Here is a 22,042-nt window from a genome sequence, read left to right as displayed (position 1 = left end):
AGGTGTAGGAGGAAACACGAAACTGCTCTTCCCGACTGCTTCTCGATTCCAGAGGTGGGGCGTTCTTCTGAGATTGCTGCAATATAATGTTTGGAGGGCAGGATTCATTAAAATTCTTTTTTTTTTTTTTGAAACAGAGTCTTACTCTGTCACCCAGGCTGGAGTGCAGTAGCACAATCTTAGCTCACCTTAACCTTCACCTCCTGGGGTTCAAGTGATTCTCCTGACTCAGCCTCCTGAGTAGCTGGGATTACAGGTGCCTGCCACCACACTCGGCTAATTTTTGTATATTTAGTGGTGATGGGGTTTCACCATGTTGGCCAGGCTGATCTTGAACTCCTGATCTCAGGTGATCCACATGCCTCAGCCTCCAAAATGCTGGGATTATGGGCATGAGCCACTGTGCCCGGCAGGGATTCATTAAAATTCTAAATACCAGTGTTTGACACCATGGAATCTTGTTCAGGAGCAACGAAAGTGATTTGATTCTTGTTTCCATGAAAGGAAACAAGCAGTAGCTATTGAAGGAAATTAAGAACTTAATAGTAGATCAGTCCCTTAAAGGAGGATGAGAACATGCCAAGGGGCCGTGCTGAGCCTGGGGAGGGCCCCTCTCCAGGGAGGAGCCTCAAACAGATCCTCAAGTGGCCCCGTTTACAAGTAATAATCAATTATTTGTAGTGACAGTGTTTAAAATGTGCAATTTAGTTTCTGGCTGATTGAACTAAAACGAGCAGCTGCGTCATCTGTCAAGGTAAATATTCGAGAGAGAAAGCATCTATTTTAGTAAAGAAAAAATAACCACAGTAGCTTTTCCAAAAGAGCTACTTATACCTCATTTATTTTTATGTCAGATTTTTTTTCCTCCGCAGGACAGCTGAGGAGAGAGTCTTGTCTCCATTTTCTGAGGCTGCTGAAGGGACAGCAGTCAGGGAAGCAGATTTCTCAGGGAGGGAGAGGCTCTCCGCTTCCACGTGGACGAGTGACACCTCCCTGCCCTGCGCTTGCTCTTCCTCCCTTCTTTATTAATAGACATGGTGGAAAACAGTACTTAACGTCTTAGGGGCTAATCAGCCCCTGCTGTTTATTTCTCCACATGAAGGCATCATCTCCATTTATAACATCATCACTGATGCCTGTGAAATAATTACAGACTCGATCTTATAGCCCAGTCTCTCAAGTGTACAGAATTGTGGTGGAAACCAGCTCCAAGCCCTCAACACCTGCAGGGTGGTCAGAGGACGACTGCCACACAGCTCTCCACGATCCCAGAGTTTCTTCTTGATTACTGAGGGAGTGAGCCACCTCCTGGATATCAGTGTAAAGGTGGCAGGGTGCCTCCCTGGGTTCTCACTCTGCTCTTAACCCTGACTGAAAGTGTGTCCTTGAACAAAATGCTCTGTGTGCCTCAGTTTCCTATCTGTACAATGGGGATAACCACAGCACCTGCCTCACAGGGCTGCTGTGCAGACAAATGAAGGTTACAATTACATGTAAAGTACATACCCAGGACGGATGAGTGCCTGGCAAAGGGAAGTGCTCCATAAGGTCAGCGACAACAATTACTATCACTCACATGATGGATGGCGCTTCCACTCGGCCCTCTGTCTTAGTCATAATTCATTCATTTAGCGAATACCAATGGAATGGATGCCTACTGTGGATATGGGCGGAGGCTGAGGCTACACGGTGGACAAAGCAGGCGAGCCGCGGTCCTCACGGGGAAGTCTCCGCGAGCAGACGGGCGGACCCAGTGACGAGACCCGCTACCTGGTGGCGCAATGCGAGTCCCCATCAGTGCTCACCCTAAGGGCGCAGGATGCGGTAGGGGCTTTGCGGACTTGACTCGTCAATCCTGACCACAGACCCCAGTGGGCACGCCTAGCCTTTTACAGATGGAGATTCTGCTTCTCAGAGAAGGGGTTTGGCTTCCCCCGGCCACAAGGCCCTAAGCAGTTCGGTGGGACCCGGCCGAGCGCCCAGCTCGTGCTAAAGCCCACGTAACAGACACCCGCTCCCAAGACCCCAGTCGCCCCGGTTCCCGCTCCCCGGGGGACGGAACTTCCGGCGGAAATTTTTCCGGGGGCGCAGCCGCAGAGCTGAACCTGGTCCCGCGCCCGCCTCGCTCATCTCAGCTGACCAATCCCCACTCTGCTTCTTGCCAGGCGCACAGGCTCATTCTCCAATCAGCAACTGTCGTCGTCACTCAGGGAACGGCGTCTTAGAGACGCCGAATGGGCAGCGCCTCTGAGACCCCTCGGCTTGGGATCCGCGCACACAGGTGCCGGCCCAGCTAGGCGGAGAATCCAGGAGGGGGCCCGGGTAAGGCTGCATTCGGGGTGGCCACTCGCGAGCGACAGGCCGAGAAGGGGCCGGGCGGGCGGGCAGCTCCTAGGGTCTCGCTGCCCGGAGGAGGCCGGCGCTGCTGCTCACCCTCAGGGACGAAGCGGTAGTGATTCGTTTATTCACCCAGCACTTGTTCACGGCGCGTCTGCTTGTGCCAGGCACGTTGCAGGTCCTGGGGCCCTGTGGGGAATAGTGGGGCCCCTGTTCCTGGAGCTTACCTGATGTGTCGAAAAGACAAGATAAACAACGCCGACGGTGGTGACGTCTTCCTCCCTGCCTCTCTGTAAGGACCAGCTGGGAAATGCGTGTGGAAATGCCCTAAGTCTCTCCAGTTTACAACATGTCTCATGCCCCTGATTTCATTTGTGTCCACAGCAGTCTTGTGAATATCATGATTGACTCCCTGCCTGTAGACAGACGAGGACCTGAAGCTTGTGGGGTGCAGGGGCTTTTCCAAAGTTGCACAACTATCATAGGAAGTTTCTGAGCCAGAATTCAATCCCATTTCTGTCTCATGGCAAAAGCTCTGCTCTCTTACACTCTTCCCCCTCAGCCTGCACATGATTACCCCTGCCTCCCTCAGAAATTTTGTTTGGAAGCACTGTGTGAGATGTACATCTGTCTAAGGCTTACTTGAAACTTATCCAAATCACTCCCTACTCCTTTCCCTTCTCTCCAAATCTTTGCCTTTTAGGATGTCTTGCCCCTGTTAAGAGGACGCTTACTTCTTTTTCTTTTTCTCTTTCTTCCCCTCCCTCCCTCCTTTTCTTCCTTCTCTCTCTCTCTCTCTCTCTCTCTTTTTTTGATGAAGTCTTGTTCTGTCACCCAGGCTGGAGTGCAGTGGTGTGATCTCGGCTCACTGCAAGCTTTGGCTCCCAGTTTCAAGCAATTCTTGTACTTCAGCTTCCCAAATAGCTGGGATTACAGGCGCCCACCACCAGCCCCGGCTACTTTTTGTATTTTTAGCAGAGTCGGGGTTTCACCATGTTGGCCAGGCTGGTCTCAAACTCCTGACCTCAAGTGATCTGCCCGCTTTGGCATGAGCCACCATGCCCGGCCTTCATTTTCAAGAAGAGTAATTTAATAATGTTTCTTAAAGTATATGTGTTCTCCGAAATAGGTGAACTTAACGGAGATGTTGTAAATAAATTCTGCTTTCACACACTGCAGTTCATCTCTTTTATCCATTGCCTTTAATTCAGCAGACATTTACTTGGTTAAGTTCTGAGGGTATGAAAGTGAGTCAAAATGGGCCCTTTGATTATATGTGAAGATATTTGCCTCCCAGTCAATCTTACTGCAAGATTCTTTGAGGAGGAGTATTTTATTTTAGTTATCTGTGCTTTCCCTTTTTCCTCTATGCTCATTTTAATGCTTGGTTCATGATAGGTGATCATAGATATTTGTCAATAAGTGCTTACTTGAGACTAAATCTCCCTCTCCAAGGAAAAGCTGCGCTGTTCCAGCTATCCACTTCTTCCCCATGTACAGAGATCTCTATGGCCCCCATGCTGTGATCCCTGCAGCTGACTGGTACCTGGAGACAGAGCCAGCTGCATGAGGATGTTAGGTAGCTTGGTGCCTGCCTAGATCAGGAATCTGGTGGGAGGCCACTGGCTGTTAACAAGGCAGTTGCTTTAGTAAAGCTTCTGTGCAGCTGTGTATCAAGAGTGGTTGTCTAAGGTTTGTAAATGCTGAGAGTCACAGAAGCTTTCCCCAGATGTCTCCTTCCTTTGCCAGGATTGAAGAATAAACTACATAATGTAAACGAGAAATTGTGAGTGAGGAAAAAAAAAAGCTAACAGTCATTGTCTTCCTTTAAATACCATAAGTGATCTTTTTGTGAAGAATGTCTACAAATATCCCAGGTCTAAGCTTGCACAATTATATAGATTGGATTCTTGTAATATTTACATATTAATTCACTTTCAATTCAGCGCTGCCTAGGATACTGTCACCTTTTGGAAGAGAATGTGTAAGGAGAAGAGACAGGTTTGAGAAAACTGTGAATAGAGATAACATGAATATGATATACTTTCAGTATTAAAGGCTTCATTTTCTGTTTTTGGTTTTGATCTTTCACTGGTATTTTGTTTACTTGTTTCAGGTACCATTTGTTACTTTTTCTTTCCATCTATTTGTCCACAGTTTTACTACTTCTATTTCTACTACAACAACTACTAATACTACTACTGGCTAATACTAATTGAACACTTAACTGTGTGCCAGGCACAGTTTGGTTCTTCATGCTTTTTAAATTTAGTCCTCACAAGTTGGTTATGAAAAAGTGCAGGTTGGGTGCGATGGCTTATGCTGTAATCCTACCACTTTGGGAGGCTAAGGGAGGAGGATCGCTTGAGGCCAGGAGTTGAGTCCAGCCCAGGCAACAAAGTGAGACCCCATCTCTCTGGTGGCATGTGCCTTTAGTTCTAGCTACTCAGGAGGTCAAGGTGGGAGGATCACTTGAGTCCAAGAGTTTTAGGTTGCAGTGAGCCATGATGATGCCATTGCACTCCAGCCTGGGTGACAGAGCGAGACCCTGTCTCAAAAAACAAAACAGGCTGAGCGCAGTGGCTCATGCCTGTAATCCCAGCACTTTGGGAGGCCGAGGCAAGTGGATCAGCTGAGGTCAGGAGTTCGAGAACAGGCTGGCCAACATGGTGTAACCCTGTCTCTACTAAAAATGCTAAAAATTAGCCGGGTGTGGTGGTGGGCACCTGTAATCCCAGGTACTCCAGAAGCTGAGGCAGGAGAATCACTTGAACCTGGGAGGCGGACGTTGCAGTGAGCGGAGGTCACACCGTTGCACTTTAGCCTGGGCAACAAGAATAAACTCCGTCTCAAAACAAACAAACCAAAGCCAACCAAACAACCGACACAAAAGGCCACAGGGACACAGAGAGGTTAAGGGACTTAACAAAGCTGATAAATTGTAGTGAGTGTGGCTCCAACTCCAGGACGGCCTGATAACAGCACACACTTGGACAATAACCTGTGTTCTTGGTGAGTACTCTACCGCTCTCAAATAACTACAAGTCCTGCCAGGGCTTTGAGATGACTTGTAAGAATAACTACAATGTGGCAAAATAGAAACATGTAAATCACAATCATTAAAAATATAGACAGAATAGAAGGGTATCAGAAAGAAAGAATACTCAGATCATCTATAACAGTTAATAAAGTTGGGCTGTAAATTTAGCTGGGAGCTTCTTGTCAACTCATGGAAAAATAAAAGTTAAAAAAATAGAAGGTAATAAAATTTCTTTTTTTCCAGGCAAATATGGTCTTTTGATTCATCTGGAAAAATAGGTCCAAAAGAAATTTCTCACAGGCCTCATCACAGAGGATTGAAAGGACCTAGATTACTGCTCAATGACAAAAGCATGGGCTTACCATCCTCACTCTTCAGGGAGAGAATGTGGACTATAGCATTTGAATTGAATATTTGAAAGATTTCTGAAGAGTAAGTTTTCAGTAACACCTCCTGAATTTAGTTTTTCTTCTGGGACATTGTAAATGGTGTTATCCTGTATCCTGGGTTGCTTTCAGTCATTTGTTTGCTCATTTACTTAGCAATTATTCACTGAGCACCTGCCGTATGCCAAGGCCTGCCTAAGCACTGGGGGTTCCCGGGCGGTGCTTATCCCACTGCTGTGACACGCCTGGTGTCTCCGCCCTGCCAGTTCTTCCTGCTGGGTTTTTTTCCGGACTCGTTTGTTTGTTTTTCTCTGCTATTATGATATTCTGAGGTGAACCTATAACTGTCTACCTTTTTTTTTTGCCCAGTGCTCTGATTTATATTTCTGTATGTCCTCAGGGTCTAAAAATAACAGCCACCAAATAGTTAAAGCTCACTATATGCCAAGCACTCTACGAATGTCACCTGCAATCCGTCTACAGCCTGTAGAGCAGTGGCCTTTGCCATTTTGGGGTCACCTACCTTTTGAGAAGTGGTCTAGAAAAATCATCTCACACACAGTTTTGTATCTCATTGAGTCTGGAGGTCTACAAAAGCACACACATGGGCCTTGATTCCATGCTAAGAATACTTGCTTGAAGGAGAGATACTACATTTGTCCCTTGGTATCTTTGGGAGATTTGTTTTAGCATCCCCTCAAATATACCTAGATTCATGGATATGCAAGTCCCTTATATAAAATGATACAGTATTTGCATATAGCCTACACAATCCTCCCATATACTTTAAATTATCTCTAGATTACTTATAATACCTAATAAAATGTAAATACTATGTGAATAGTTATACTGTATCAAGACAAGGAAAAAAGTCCATACATGGCCAGTACAGACACAAACATCCATATTTTTCCTGAAAATTTTGGATCTATCGTTGAATCCATGGATGTGGAACCCATGGTTATTGAGGGCAACTGTATCTCCCTTTGTCAAATGAGGAAACTGAGTCAGGAGGAGGTTAATTAACTTGCAAGTTCTTGCAGTAGGTAGTGGAGCCAGTTTGACCCCATGCCTGCTTGATGCCAAGGCTTTTGATTTTCCCACTGTTGAAGAATGTAGATGCCCAGTAAATGGCCGTTGTATATATGGAAGTCTGTGGAATGCTATAAAGGGAACTTGATGTGTCCCAAAATATAACAGAACATCCATTTGATATCAGTATAGACAAGGAGAAGATTTTTCTCAAGTGTTTGTATCTAAGTGCCAAAACCTTTTGTGTTGCTTACAATTTTTTCCAATTTAGTCGAGTAATAATTTCCACAACCCCCCCGCATGATACAGTTCCAACAATTTTTGCTTCTGCTGCCATTTCTGTTTGGCTGTGCACACTTTCTGCTCTCGTGTTGAATGTTTTTTTCTCCGGATGCCAAGGCAGATGCATGGCACTTTTGTTATGATTCTGATATAAATAGCATGTGTTTAAAACTGGACATCAATACTTCCCTGGCACAGAAACAAATGTATCAGTGAAATAGCCTTCTAACTGTGCTTTTGCCTATGGTTAAGAAGTGTATTTGATGGTCTGTGACTTGAAGCTTATTTTGGGGGTATTAGTTTTTATGATCCTTGCCAATTTCTACCTCACCAAGTTCTGAAGTAATCACATTCATTAATATCTCAAAATTCTCTTTGTTTTGGAAACCTCAGCTGAGGATGGTGGAAAGTCAGGGGTGAGCTACAGAACTCCTCACAGTGCCTTGGTCATACTCAGAACATTGTTTACCTTTCAAAATCAAGGGTAAAATTCGTCTAAGCTTCTATCCCTTGCGGTGTTCGTGTTGATGACTGTAGTCTGTCAAGAGCAAAGGTGAATGGGGTGCTTGCTGCATGCTATGCCGTGTGGAGTGAAAAAGATAAGTGGAGCCCTCTTCACTGGAGGGATTTGCTGTCTAACAGTGGCCAACAGAAAGGTCTGGAAGCAGAGAATCAAAGTGAAACTGAGGTAGAACTAGAGGAATAGATGGGAAAATTTAATACTTTTGCTTCATACTTTACCCTCCCACCACCTCTGCAGCCCCACAGCAAAGTGATGGAATTCCGAGTGGCTTTTGTTTATTTGTTCTTTTCTTTATTAAATGAAACTATTAGCAAAGCACACCTATAAGACTTAAGTTTTTTGTAAAGGCATGATTAATTTTGTTTAAGGACGATAGGAAGGTCTCATGAAGGAAGGGGATATAACCTCAGTCTTAAAAGATTTATTGAAGTGTGCCAGGTGCAAAAGAATGAAGGCAATTCTAGCACAGGCATGAACCAGAACTCAGAAGTGAGGAGCTACGTGGTGTATTGGGAGCACTGGGTAAGCATGTAGCATGCCTGGAGGTAATGGCACCTGGAAGGGTCACCTGAAGCCAGGTGGTTAATGATGTAAATGACCTTCTACCCCACAATTAAGAGTTTGAATTTCAGGCCTGGTGCGGTGGCTCATACCTGTAATCCCAGCACTTCGGGAGGCTGAAGTGGGAGGATCCCTTGAGCCCAGAAGTTCGAGACCAGCCTGAATAACATGGCGAAACCCTGTCTCTACAAAAATTAGCCAGGTGTGGTGACACACACCTGTAGTCCCGGTTATTCAGGAGGCTGAGGCTAAGGTGCAAGGATCACTTGAGCCCTGAAGGCAAGGTTGTGATGAGCTGAGACTGCACCACTGCATTCTAGTCTGAGACCTCCTCTCAAAAAATTGAATTTCAATCTCTATGCCCGGGAGAAGTATTGCATGCTTTCTCTTTTCTTTTTTTCTTTTTTTTTCTTTTTTGAGACAGAGTCTGACTCTGTCACCCAGGCTACAGTGCAGCCGTGCGATCTCAGCTAACTGCAACCTTTGCCTCCTGGGTTCAAGTGATTCTTGTACCTCAGCCTCCCGAGTAGCTGGGATTACAGGCACCCACCACCACACCCAGCTAATTATTTTTGTATTTTTAGTAAAGTCAGGATTTTGCCATGTTGGCCAGGCTAGTCTCAAACTCCTGGCCTCAGGTGATCTGCCTACCTCGGCCTCCCAAAGTGTTGGGATTATAGGCATTGAGCCACTGCACCTGGCCCTATTTTTTCTTTATTTTAAAAATTTTAATTTATTTTTATTGATCTGTAATCCATGTACCTATTTCAGGGTACATGGGATTTTACACATTCATGTGATTTGTAAAGATCAAATCCGTATACTTGGGATATCCATCACCTTAAATATTTGTCTTTTCTTTATATTAGAACCATTCAAATTCTTCTCTTCTAGCTATTTTGAAATGTACAGTAGGTTATTATAAACTATAGTCATCTTACTGATCTAGCACTAGGTGTTATTTCTTCTATCAGACTATGTATTTGTACCCATTAATGAACTTCTCTTCATCCTCTCCTCCCCTCTACCTTTCCTGGCCTGTGCTAACCACTAATCTACTCTATGTTTGTGAGATCCACTTTTTGAGCTCCTCCATATGAGTGAGAACATGCAACATTCTTCTTTTCTGTACTTGGCTTATCTCACTTTTTAATCAGAATGTCACAGAGTGACCTCCAGTTCCATCCATGTTGCTACAAATGACAGAATTTTATTATTGTTTTAATGGCTGGATACTATTCCATTGTGTATATGTACCACATTTTCTTCATCCATTCATTTATTGATGGTCACTTAGGTTGATTCTATTTTGGCTACTGTGAATTGTGCTGCAATGAACATAGACAGATGTCTTTTTGATATATTGATTTCCTGTTTTGGGGATATATACCCATTAGTGGAATTGCTGGATCATTTGGTAGTTCTATTTTCAGTTTTTTTGTTTTTTTTTTTTAGGTAAGTCCACACTATTCTCCATAGTGGCTGTGCTCATTTACATTCCCATTAGCAGTGTACAAGGGTTCCCCTTTCTCTGCATCCTTGCCAGCATCTGTTACTGCCTGCCTTTTGGATAAATCCATTTCAACTGGGATGAGATGATATCTCATTGTGCTTTTGATTTGCATTTCTCTGATGATTAGTGATGTTGAGCATTTTTTCATATACCTGTTGGGTGTTTGGATGTCTACTTTTGAGAAATGCCCATTCAGTTATTTTGCCCATTTATAAATCAGATTACTTGCTGTTGAGTGTTTGAACTCCTTATATATGTATTCTAGTTATTAATCCCTTGTAGTTTGCAAATATTTTCTTCTATTCTGTGAGTTGTCTTTTCACTTTACTGGTTGTTTCCTTTGCAGAAGCTTTTAGCTTGATGTACTCTAATTTGTCTACGTTTGCTTTGGTTGCCTGTGCTTTTGAAGTCTTACACAAAATATCTTTGCTTACACCAATGTCCTGAGGCATTTCCCAAATGTTTTCTTCTAGTAGTTTCATAGTTTCGGGTCTTAGATTTAAGTCTTTCATCCATTTGATTTTATTTTTATGTATGGTGAGAGACAGGGCTCTAGTGTCATTTTTCTACATATAATTATTTAGTTTTCCCAGCACTATTCATTGAAGAGACTGTCTTTACCCATTGTATGTTCTTGACATCTTTGTCAAAGATGAGTTGGCTGTAAATGTGTGGATTTATATCTGGGTTTTCTATTCTGTTCCCATTGTTCTATGTGTCTGTTTTTCTGCCAGTGCCATGCTGATATGATAGCGATAGCTTTGTAGTAAATTTTGAAGTCATGTAGTATGATGCCTGCCACTTTGTTCTCTTTGCTCAGGATTGCTATGGCTACTAGGGATCTTTTGTGGTTCCATGTAAATTTTAGGACTTTTTTTCCTATTTCTATGAAGAATGTCATGGTATTTTGGTAGGGATTGCATTGAACGTGTAAATTGCTGTGGGTAGTATTGCCATTTCAACAGTACTAATTTTTTCAATTCATGAACATAAAATACCTTTCCGTTTTTTGGTGTCCTCTTCAATTTCTTTCATCAGTGTTTTATAGTTTTTCTTGTATCAATCTTTCACTTCTTTGATTCAGTTGACTTCTTCATATTTTATATTCTTTGTAGCTATTGTAAATGGAATTGCTTCCTTGCTTTCTTTTTTTAGTTTGTTCACTGTTGATATGTATAAATACCACCAATTTTTGTATGTTGATTTTGCATCCTGCAACTTTACTGAACTTATCATTTCTAACAGGTTTTTGGTGGAGTGTTAGTTTTTTTTTCCTAAATATAACATCATGTCATCTGTGAACAAGGCTAATTTGACTTTTTCCTTTCCAACTTGTGTCTTCTCTCTTTTTTTCTTAGTCTAGCCAAAGGTTTGTTGACTTTATCTTTTCAAAGAACAAACTCATGTTTCATTGATTTTTTTGAATTTTTTCTTGTCTCAGTTTTGTTTTTTTAATCCTCTGATTATTTATTTATTTATTTATTTATTTATTTTTGAGACAGGGCTCTGTTGCCCAGGCTGAAGTACAGTAGCTGGATCATAACTCACTGCAGCCTCAAACTCCTGGGCTCAAGCAATCCTGCTTCAGCTTCAGCTTCCTAAGTAGCTAGGACTACAGGTGCATGCTACCACCATTCCCAGCTTTTTTTTTTTTTTTTTTTTTTTTGAGATGGAGTCTTGCTCTGTTGCCCAGGCTGGAGTACAGTGGTCTGATCTCAGCTCACTGCAGCTTTCTGCCTCCTGGGTTCCAGTAATTCTGCTTCCTCAGCCTCCTGGGTAGCTGGGGTTACAGGCACCTGCCACCACGCCCAGCTAATTTTTGTAGTTTTAGTAGAGATGGTGTTTCACCATGTTGACCAGGCTTGTCTCAAACTCCTGACCTTCCAGCTAATTTTTTTATAAAAAGTTTTTGTAGATATGGGGTCTTACTATATTGCCAGGGCTGGACTTGAACTCCTGGCCTCAAGCAATCCTCCACCGCAGCCTACTAAAGTACTGGGATTATAGGTGTGAGCCACCATGTCCAGCCTCTGATCTTTATTATATCTTTCCTTCTACTTTTGGGTTTGGTTTGTTCTTGCTTTTTAAGTTCCTTGAAGTGCCTTATTAGGTTGTTTCTTTGAAGTCTTTTTACTCTTTTTTTTGACATAGGTGTTCTTGATTGTAAACTTCTGTCTTAGTACTGCTTTTGCTTTAACCCATAGACTTTGGTGTGTTGGGTTTCCATTTCTTGTTTCAAGAAATTTTAAAATTTCCTTCTTAATTTCTTCATTGATTCATTGGTCATTCAGGAGTATGTTGTTTAATTTCTGTGTGTTTGTGAGTTTCTGAGCTTCCTTTTGTTACTGATTTATAGTTTTATTCCATTGTGATCAGAAAAGATACTTGATAAGATTTATGCTTTTTAAATTTGTTGAGACTTGTTTTGTGACCTAAGATGTGGTCTATTCTAGAGAATATTTCATGTGCTGTTGAAAAGAATATGTATTCTAGCTGGGTACAAGGGTGCATGCCTATAATCCTACTTACTTGGGAGGCTGAGAGGAGGATCACTTGAGCCCAGGAGTTTTGAGTCCAGTCTGGGCAATCCAGCAAGACACCATCTCTAAAGAAAGAAAAAGAAAATGAAATGTGTATTCTGCAGCAGTGGGTGAAATGTTCTGTAAATATCAGTTAGCAATATTAGGTCTAGTGTGTAGTTTAAAGGAAGTGTTTCTTTGTTGATTTTCTATCTGGATGATCTATTCATCATTTAGAGTGAAGTGTTTTGAAGTCTCCTAGTATTATTGTATTACAGTCTGTCTCTTTTAGATCTAGTGAGCTTTAGGTACTTGTGAGCTCTGACATGGGTGCATATATATTTATAATTGTTGCTGAATTAATCCCTTTATCATTATATAGTGACCTTCTTTTCTTTTTTGATAGGTTTTAATTTTTTTTCCCAGGCCAAGCTATATCCAGCTTTATTAAAGATACTTTCGATAACCAATCGTGGTATTTCAGCAGGACATGGGCAGACAATCATTAACAGGGTTTAACAACTTTCAAACTCCCTTCTTCAATGGACTACTAAAAATCAGAAAGCCACTATCAAACCCTATGACGTCTTCATTTGATCCTCTGAACAGGGAAAGTTCAGAGTGAGGATTGAACAACTTTTCATGAGCCAACCATGACTTTTAGGAAGTGAAATGAAAATGAGAGAATTTATCTGAAGATCCACAGTCTAGAAACAGAACCACTGCTCTTTTGAGGGGGCCCCATCTCAGTGGCATCACTGGAAAGCCCAGATTACCTGACACACTAGTAACCAATTATTGGGGGTCAGGTCCCAACAGGCATCTCGGTTTAAGGGAATCAAGTCTTTGCTGAAGGTAGAAAGAGAAAAGAGGACATAAAAATGATTTGTTTTTCCCTCCTTAAGGCTTTCATGCCAAAGTGACTATGTGTGTCAAAGCCAGGAAATCCCTCCTTGTGGAAACCAAGAGGAAGCCTCTCAAAACTAGAAGGGAAAGGTGTTTTCTCCACATCAATGTAGTTTTGAAGACATTCTATTAGGTGATGTATTCCCCAAAAAACAACAATGAAGTATTCTGCGTGCTAACAATATAGCTTAAAAAGTAAAATGAAATTCTGCATTTTTATACAACTTGATTAAAAATAGTATTTCAAACTGTACAGTCATCAGAGGTATGCAGTTATTAAAAATGCGCACACTTCACTTGGCATCTTCCAACACCTTCAGCTTTCTATGCCTGGTCTGTTTTGGCATCTCCATATTGTGCAGGGTTATTGTCCTTCTTGCCAATGTCAGCTTTTCCCTTTTCCCATTGGGTACCTTCTCTCTCTTCTTTGTAGGGGCCCTTTTAAGGCATGGGCTCTGTTGGGGCTTGGGCTCTGGCTTTGAAGGAGCAGGTTTAGCAGACAAGCTTGCAGATCTCTGTGATTTGTCCTTCGCCTTGGTTTTATCTTCTTTGATGTCCCCTTCAGCATTTCTCTTTGGCGTGGTGGTGATGGCAGTTGGATGTTGGTGCCGGGTTTAGGATGTAGTAGCACACAGCTTCTTGTTGGCTAAGGGGCCATCTCACCTCTTCTTCACACTGCTCTGATAGTCTTTGATTTGTGGTCTATTTTATCTGATATAAGTAAAGCTATTCCTGCTCTTATTTTTGGTTTTCATTTGCATGGAATATCCTTTTCCATCCCTTCACTTTCAGTCTATGTGTGTCTTTATAGGTGAAGCGGGTTTCTTGAAGGCAGCATATTGTTGGGTGTGGTTTCTTTATCCATTCAGCCACTCTATGCCTTTTAATTGGAGAAATGAGTCAATTAACATTCAGTGTTATTATTGATGAGTAAGAACTTACTGTTGCCATTTTGTTGCTTTTTTTCTGTTTGTTTTATAAGTCTTCTCTTCCTTTCTTACTGTCTTTCCTTATGGTTAAGTGATTATCTCTGGTAGTATGTTTTAATTTATTGCTTTTTAGGTTTTTGTATTACAGTTATCATGAGCTTACAGGAACATCTTATAGATATACAAATTATTTTTAAAAGATGACAGCTCATCTTAGTTCACAAAAAAGAATATAAACAAACAAAAAATAAGAAGAAACTCTATACTAATCTGCCCCACATTTTGACTTTTAGTTGCCTCAATTTATGTAGTTTTATATTACCTATTTTAATAGGTTGCAGTAGCTATTATTGTTTTTAAGAGATTTATCTTTTAGACTTCATTCTAGAGTTTTGCACACCACAATTCCAGTATTAGAGTATCCCAAGTTTGTCTGTTTACTTAATTTTACCAGCAAGTTTTATATCTTTGGTTTTGTTTTTTCTGAATGTTACTGTTTTCTTTCTTTCACATTGAATTCCTTTGGCATTTCTTGTAAGACAAGTCTGGTGGTGGTGAATTCTCTCAACTTTTATTTGTCTGGGAAAGACTTTATCTCTCCTTCGTATTTGGACGATAACTTTGCTGGATACAATATTCTTAGATGGCAGTTTTTCTTTTCTTTTAGAACTTTGAAAATTTGTTCCTGTCTCTCCTGGCTATATGATTTCTGTTAAGAAATCTGTTACCAGATAAATGAGAGCTCCTTTATATGTTATTTGGTTTTTTTCCTCTTGCTGTTTTTAGGATTCTCTCTTGTTCTTGACTTTTGAGAGTTTATTATATGCCTTGGAATAGTCTTATTTAGGTCAAATCTGTTTATTGTTCTCTGACCTTCCTGTACCTGGATATTTATATCTTTCTCAAGTTTTGCAAAGTTTTCCATTATTATTTCTTTGAATAAGCTTTGTACCCCTTGCTCTTTATCAATTCCCTTGAATACCAATAATTTTTTAAAAATTTCATCCTTTGAGGAAATTTTGTATATCTTATAGGTGATCTTCATTGCTTTTTGTTCTTTTTTCATTTTCCCCCTCCAACTGTATTTTCAAATAGCCTGTTGTTAAGCTAACTGACTATTTTCTCTTCTTGATCCACTCTGCTGTTGGTAGCCTTTAGGAATTTTTCAGTTCAGCAAATGTATTTCTCAGTTCCAAGATTTCCACTTGATTGTTAAAAAATTATTTCAGTCTCTGCTAAATTTCTCTGGTAAAGTTCTGAATTGATTTTCTGTGTTATCTTGGAAATCACAGAGTCTTCTTAAAATTGCTATTTTGAATTCTTGGACAGACAGCTCAAACATCACTGTTTCATTAGGATCAGTTACTGGTTCTTTGTTTTGTTTGCTTGGGAAAATCATGATTCCCTGTTTGCTGCTTCTTTTTTGGATGTACATCTATGTTTTTGCATAGAAGGTTTAGTTATCCAGTGTAGTGTTCTCTGAATTTTTTGTTTTGTTTTTATTGGATATATTAAGAGTTTCTTTACTGCTAGGTGCTGCCTCCTTTTCTGCTGTAGCTGTTGGTACTTTGAGCTCAGATTCACCTTGTATCTGGTAACTGCTTGGAATGCTGCCCTTCCTATATAGGGGAGGTCCCAAAAGGGATGTCCCAGCAGTCTGGGAAGGCTGGCTAGGGTTTGTGTTCAGGGGACCGGTAGGACAAACCCCCTACAACGTGTGACTGCTGAAAAGCCACTCTGATTTGGTGTCTCCTTTTGTTGAGTTACAGAGCAGACTTTCAAGAGCTGGAGATGGTAGTCCCACCTCCCCTTCTTTACCGCTGGTTGTTGTGAGGAAGACAGAAGGGACCACACTGGGGATGTATGTGTGTGTTGTGTATGTGCATGTGTGTGTATTGCATTGAGACATGGAAAGAGAAGTGGTTGTCATACAGTGGTCACACGACATCCCTCCACCTGGGAATCCTACAATTTAGTGTGAAATTTACATGATTTGCCTAAGTTCTCCAGCAGCTTGCAAATTGTTGGATTGTTTGACAAACCCAGTCTCCATTCTTGTAGCTTGCATAGGCTGAATAAGAAAATCTGTCTGCCAATCTGTGCTAACCCCATTGCTCTCTTATTTTTCAGAATTCCCAAAGTCAGAAATACTTTGTCTTGAAGGGAATGAAACAAAATAGCACCAAAACAAATGCTTTCAAAGGCAAGGGCACCCTTTCGGGCAGTACCAAAGCCAGGTGAGATGCTCCTCTTCACTGCATGTCTATGCTCGCTAATGTAGCTTTTGAACAGTATGCAGCCAGGTCACTGTGCGGGGCTTCAGGTCTCAAGAGAAAGGTGCTTTAAAAGTTGATCATGGGCTGGGTGCAGTGGCTCATGCCTGTAATCCCAGCACTTTGAGAGGCCGAGACAGGTGAATCACGAGGTCAGGAGATCGAGATCATCTTGGTCATGGTGAAACCCCGTCTCTACTAAAATACAAAAAAAATAAATAAAATAAAATTAGTCAGGTGTGGTGGTGCGCGCCCGTAGTCCCAGCTGCTCAGGAGGCTGAGAGCTGGGACTACTGCCTGCCCCTGCCTCCCAAAGTGCGGGGGTTGCAGTGAGCCGAGATCATGCCACTGCACTCTAGCCAAGCAACAAAGCAAGACTCCAAAAAAAAAAAAAAAAAAAAAAAAAAAAAAGTTGATCATGTGGACGGTTGTGGTGGCTCACACCTGCAATCCCAGCACTTTGGGAGGCAGGGGCAGGCAGATCACAAGGTCAGGAGATTGAGACCATCCTGGCTAACACGATGAAACCCCATCTCTATTAAAAATACAAAAAATTAGCTGGGCATGTTGGCACATGCCTGTAGTCCCAGCTACTCAGGAGGCTGAGGCAGGAGAATCACTTGAACTCAGGAGGTAGTGGTTGCAGTGAGCTGAGATTATTCCACTGCACTCCAGCCTGGGTGACAGAGCGAGACTCTGTCTCAAAAAAAAAAAAGTTGATCATGTTACCATTACCGCCTCTATCTAGTTTCTGTCCGTCCTTCAGGCAACAAACATTTACTGAGTGCTGACTCCTGTGCCAACATTTTGTAGGAATTCTCTCTCTTTTATTTTTTTTTTTGAGACAGTTTTGCTCTTGTCTCCCAGGCTGGAGTGCAGTGGCGCGATCTCAGCTCACGGCAACCTCCACCTCTGGTGTTCAAGTGGCCTCAGCCTCCTGAGTAGCTGGAATTACAAGCACCCTCTACCACACCCGGCTAACTTTTGTATTTTTGGTAGAGACAGGGTTTCACCATGTTGGCCAAGCTGGTCTCAAACTCCTGACCTCCAGTGATCCACCCGCATTGGCCTCCCAAAGTGCTCGGGTTACTGGCCACTGCACCCGGCCAGGAATTCTCACATATATCACCTCAGGAAGCCTTGGCTTATAGGTTTTAGCAGTGGATGACCTTAATTTGGTACTCAGCATGAATGGAAATACTAGACAACTGCAGTGAGTTCAGAGAACCATTCCACCACGTCACTGGGACAGCAGGGCCCACTCAACAATCCAGCTTTCCTTGAACCTAGATTCACATTTCCTGCAATAGGTGGCAGCAGCAGCAAGACTTTTAGTTCCTGAACCCTGAAGCTAGGAAACCATTGCAACCCTGCAGGATCTGAGGACATGCTTGGACTTGGCTTGACTCCAAATAGGATGTCCTCACTCCTCTTCTGCTTATAGGAGCTGGCAGACAGCATAGTTGTTGTTAGCGCTTACATTTTAAATGACTTTGAGTGAAACCGTTTTGAGATGGGAACAACTGTTTGACAGCACGCTTGTGGTCAGTTTTTCTGACACAACTGGTGTTTTCTCGGTTGCCATATCTGTGTCTGTCATCGCGTCAGGTGTGGTGGGCCTGACAATATTCATGAGGTAATAGTGAATTTCCGAGACAGCTCCTGAAATTAGTTTTTTATGCCCACAATACAGAGTATTACAAATAAAACAATGTAAGCTTTTTTCTTTAGGATCTGTTCTGTGGGGCAACAAGACATTCATGCTAGTGTAAACTAATCCAAAACACAATTATTTAATTTGGTTCAACTTAACATTCATCATATTTTGGAGGATGACGTGCTGGGCACATGATGAGACCCTACCCTGGCTCCCACGGCATGAACAGTCTGACAGGGAAGACAGACATTGAACCGTCATGGGGTGGAGGGTGTTCATTAAGGAAACCTGGCTGACACTGGCCACCAGTTCTCAGTAGGGGTATGAGTGAGTAATCGTGGATGGTATGGAAACTTCTACCTTGAATGGTGGAAAAAAGAGAGGGTCTCAAATACAAGAGTAGAAGGACATGTGGTGTGCATGTGTGCTGTTCTATGTGTGTGTCTGTGGGGGATAAGTCATCTGTGGTGTGTGTGCATTTGGTGTGTATGGTGTGTGTCTTTCTCTGGGGGTGGCTCGTATGTGGTGTGTTTATTTCTGAGCGGGGTGAGTTGTGTTTGGTACGTGTGTGATGAAGGTGTTTGTGTGTGTGTGGTGTATGTGTGGTGAGTGTGTAGTGTGTGTGGTATGTATGGTGAGAGTGTGGTGAGTGTGTAGTGGGTGTGTGTTTGTGGTGTGTGTGTGTTTGGTAAGGTGTGTGTTTCTGTGGGGGTGAGTTGTGTTTGGTATGTGTGTGATGAAGGTGTGATGTGTGTATGTGTTTGTGGTGTATGTGTGGTGAATGTGTAGTGTGTGTGTGTTGGGAGGACTGCTGTGTGAATGGCAGGGCTATGGAAACCATTTATTTGTCAGTACTCTGGAGCTGCAATTATGTGCTGGGTACTCTAGGGCTCGGCGTAGACTGGTGTAAAAACACCCTTTTATTTCATGGAGCTTATAATGGAGTTCATAATTTCCCAACTACAAGTGTAATGCCAAGCTGGGGCATATGCAGTGCAGGGGAAGTGCAGGCTGTGTGAGAGAGTCTGCAGGGAGGATGCAGGGTGGTCAGAGAGGCCTTCAGAGGTGACGTTCCAGGAGGTCTCAAGGCAGAGGAGTCGGCCAGGGCGGAGCAGGGCTGAGGGACCCACGGGGCCATGAGAGGGGAGATGTGGGCAGGAACCAGCTCTCATCCTGCCTCATGGGCACTGGCAGGCATGATGTCTAGAACATGCCATGGCACGCTTATTAAAGAACATTTAACATCAAAGGATCAACGTCTCCATCATCCCCAGGTACCTATTTTTGTCACGTCTTCTAGTCCCTGTCTATTTGCGACAGCACATTTTTACACTGTTGTATTTGTTGTGTATGCCCCACTGTACTTTTTTTCTTGACATTGTCCTAAATGTGTTTTGATGTTTCTACGTATTTTCTAGTTAGCAGTTACAGCAGTGGTATCCTACTCCATTAAAATATATCAACTTTGCAAGGTTTGTCATATTTTTCATTTGATTTCTAGGTTTATGGGGTGGGTCTTACAGTGTGTGGGGGTAGACCTAACATGCTGTGAGAGAAGGTGTCTGCAACCCCGAGGTTTGGGCGGGTCGAGGGGCTGTGCAAGGCCTGGGGAGCCCCCTGGTGGAGCGAGGCTGCGTCCCAAATGCGTGGCTATGGTGTTGCCCGGCTGTGGAGGCAGGTCAGTTTCTAAGCTCAGATTTTTCTGCTAAATTGAATTCAGATGACCGGCTAAATTTTTTTTTTTTTTGCAATACCCTATCATTTAGAATATATTTGTAAATCAACTTGCGTTCTTATAATTCCTATATGTAGAACAGTAGACTAGGAGAACAGTAGACTCTACTGACTATCTCAGTAGAGTCTGCCTGAGATATTAAGGCAGTATGAGACTGGCGTGGGGGAGGCACAACTGGTCTTCAAATGTTGGCGGCACGAACCTTGGAATCCTCATATTTGATTAGAAGTGTGTGTAGATGACATGCTTTTAATTTTCTATATGTTCTCTTGAGTAGACTGCAGAATTGTTAAACCACTTTGCAAACTCCAGGTATCCATTCTTGTGGACTGATAAACAGATTCTCTTATGGTCATATCAAATGTATGCAAACTTCATTTTTCTTATCTGTTTACATAAGAATACACACCAATCCCTCACATGCATATAGGCAAATGTGTACACACACACACACACACACACACACACACACACACACACACACATGCACACACACACGCTGGCACAAGTGGACAAAATTGTGCCAAGGATTAAATTCAGCGGAGTTTGGGTCTTAGCTTCACTGTTACTGAGTAAATTTGGCCTTTTCTCTCTGGCATTTAATTTTTCCACCTCTAAAAACATGGGTAATAATGTCTAACTTACAAGGTTCTCACAAGGTTGATGATTAAATGAGATACCACCCAGTGCCCAGCAAAATAGATGCTCGTTTATTGCTAGTTGAAGCACCTAAATGTAATGTTTGCTGCTGGCTTTTAATTTCATTTTGATATAAAGTAGGAAACTTTACACATGAACCTCTTTAAAGGCAAAAACTATACACTCATCCTTGTCAATCAACTTCAGATTCTTCTAAAGCACTGGTCTCAAACTTATTAAAATACAGATGTCTGGGACCCACCCCCAGAGAGTCAGTGTGTCTGGGTAGAGCCTGAGAATGTACATTTCTTAAAAAAGATCTCAAAGTGCTGGTTCAGGCACCACACTTTGAGAACCACTGTTTTAAAGCCACATGCTTGCTTTTATGGCCCTTTAAAAATGAAAAAGAAATGCATTTACAAATAATGGCATTAATAACAATAAAATATCATGTTATTTCTGCTTGAAGCATCTACAAATGGAAGAGCTCTTTCTCCCCTCCAGATGAACCGATGGATGGATGGTGTCTGTTGGGAAAAGTCTTTAATCTGACCCTGCAGATAGAGTGATCGAGTTCACACTTTTATCCACTCTGGCCAGACAGGTATCCCACAGAGCAATGCCGAACTTCTCCAGGCTGTGGAGATGCTCTGGCGATGCCTTGCTCTTTCTTTTCACAGCACGTTGCCATTTTCTTTAACATTCTGAGTTAAACGGTGAGTGACTGGAGGGCCAGCGTTGGTTATATTTCTCTTTCTCTTCCTAGACCCTAGCCAATGTGTGGCCTATCGTGTTTGCTGAAGAATGCCTGGTTGAGAGAACGGTTGCTTAGAAAATGCTTATTCCAAGAATGTTTAGTTAGAACACCCAATAGGCTCCATTTTCAGAACTATCCAGATTTGGCTTTTTGGAATATTCATATTGTAATTGAAGTCTTACTCGCTTCTATGATCCTGCAATTGGTAGAAATTAGAACTAGTGGAGACCTAACAGGTCATCCAGACCATTCTCCCGCTGGAAGAGGATTATTCCCTGCAGTGTACTCTGTGCCATTAGGAGGAATTACTTTTCATATGATTATTATTTTTTTTCCATGCTGTCTTCAACTAAGTGTTTCTTGAATTGAATCACTTTGTATTCAAGTAATAAAATGCACAACAGGCAGTGCATTTCTGGGTGATTATCTTACTCCTCAGGTGGTGTAATAAGGCAGGAGGCCAAAGCCCTGGCATGCCTTATTGTTATTAGGAAGTGGATTTATGGGTAGAATAAAGAGAACAGTTCTCTGCATCAGCAACCACTGCAACAAGGAATGCAGTAACCGTGGATATTCTCCATGTGTTTGGAGAGCCAGGTAATTCGCGAGACTGAGTGTCCCCATCACACAGCCCTGGGCAGCCAGTGACTTTTGGCTGCTCTCAAGGTAGGTGTTACTAATTTTGTAAAAAGAGACAAGAAAGCTTTGGTCATTGGCAACCATGTGAACTTGATATCTGGGAAGGGCAATTCTCCTGGTTCCAGAAGAGAGAGGCTTAGTCTCCAGCCTTGGGGCTCCGCAGTCATGTAGCCCAGGAATTGATCTGAACATCACTTTTCTCACCTGTGAAATGGGAAGAACAATACCTGGGCTTGGGAAGGGTTAAAAGATAAGTTTCATAATTATTAAGCACATTTCTCGGCTCTGTGAGTCCCCGGTAAATAATTGAATTA

The 22,042-nt window shown here is 42.4% G+C and overlaps 1 protein-coding gene across 1 annotated transcript in view; it reads left to right on the top strand.

The window, feature by feature from the left end:
* The first annotated feature begins 2,161 nt into the window (after nucleotides 1-2,161).
* The window catches only part of EFCAB6 (EF-hand calcium binding domain 6), a 274,701-nt gene continuing 254,820 nt past the window's right edge, over nucleotides 2,162-22,042 (top strand). The window contains exons 1-2 of the mRNA XM_032261403.1: nucleotides 2,162-2,322; nucleotides 16,159-16,265. Coding sequence (XP_032117294.1) covers nucleotides 16,195-16,265 — 71 coding nt within the window. The 5' untranslated portion in view covers nucleotides 2,162-2,322; nucleotides 16,159-16,194. The remainder of the gene's footprint in view (nucleotides 2,323-16,158; nucleotides 16,266-22,042) is intronic.

The sequence above is a fragment of the Sapajus apella genome, unplaced genomic scaffold (genome assembly GCF_009761245.1).
Source record: "Sapajus apella isolate SASKATOON/1434 unplaced genomic scaffold, GSC_monkey_1.0 scaffold123, whole genome shotgun sequence".
Lineage (NCBI taxonomy): Eukaryota > Metazoa > Chordata > Mammalia > Primates > Cebidae > Sapajus > Sapajus apella.
Note: the sequence above shows the minus strand (reverse complement) of the source record. Positions and strands in the feature narration are given on the sequence as shown.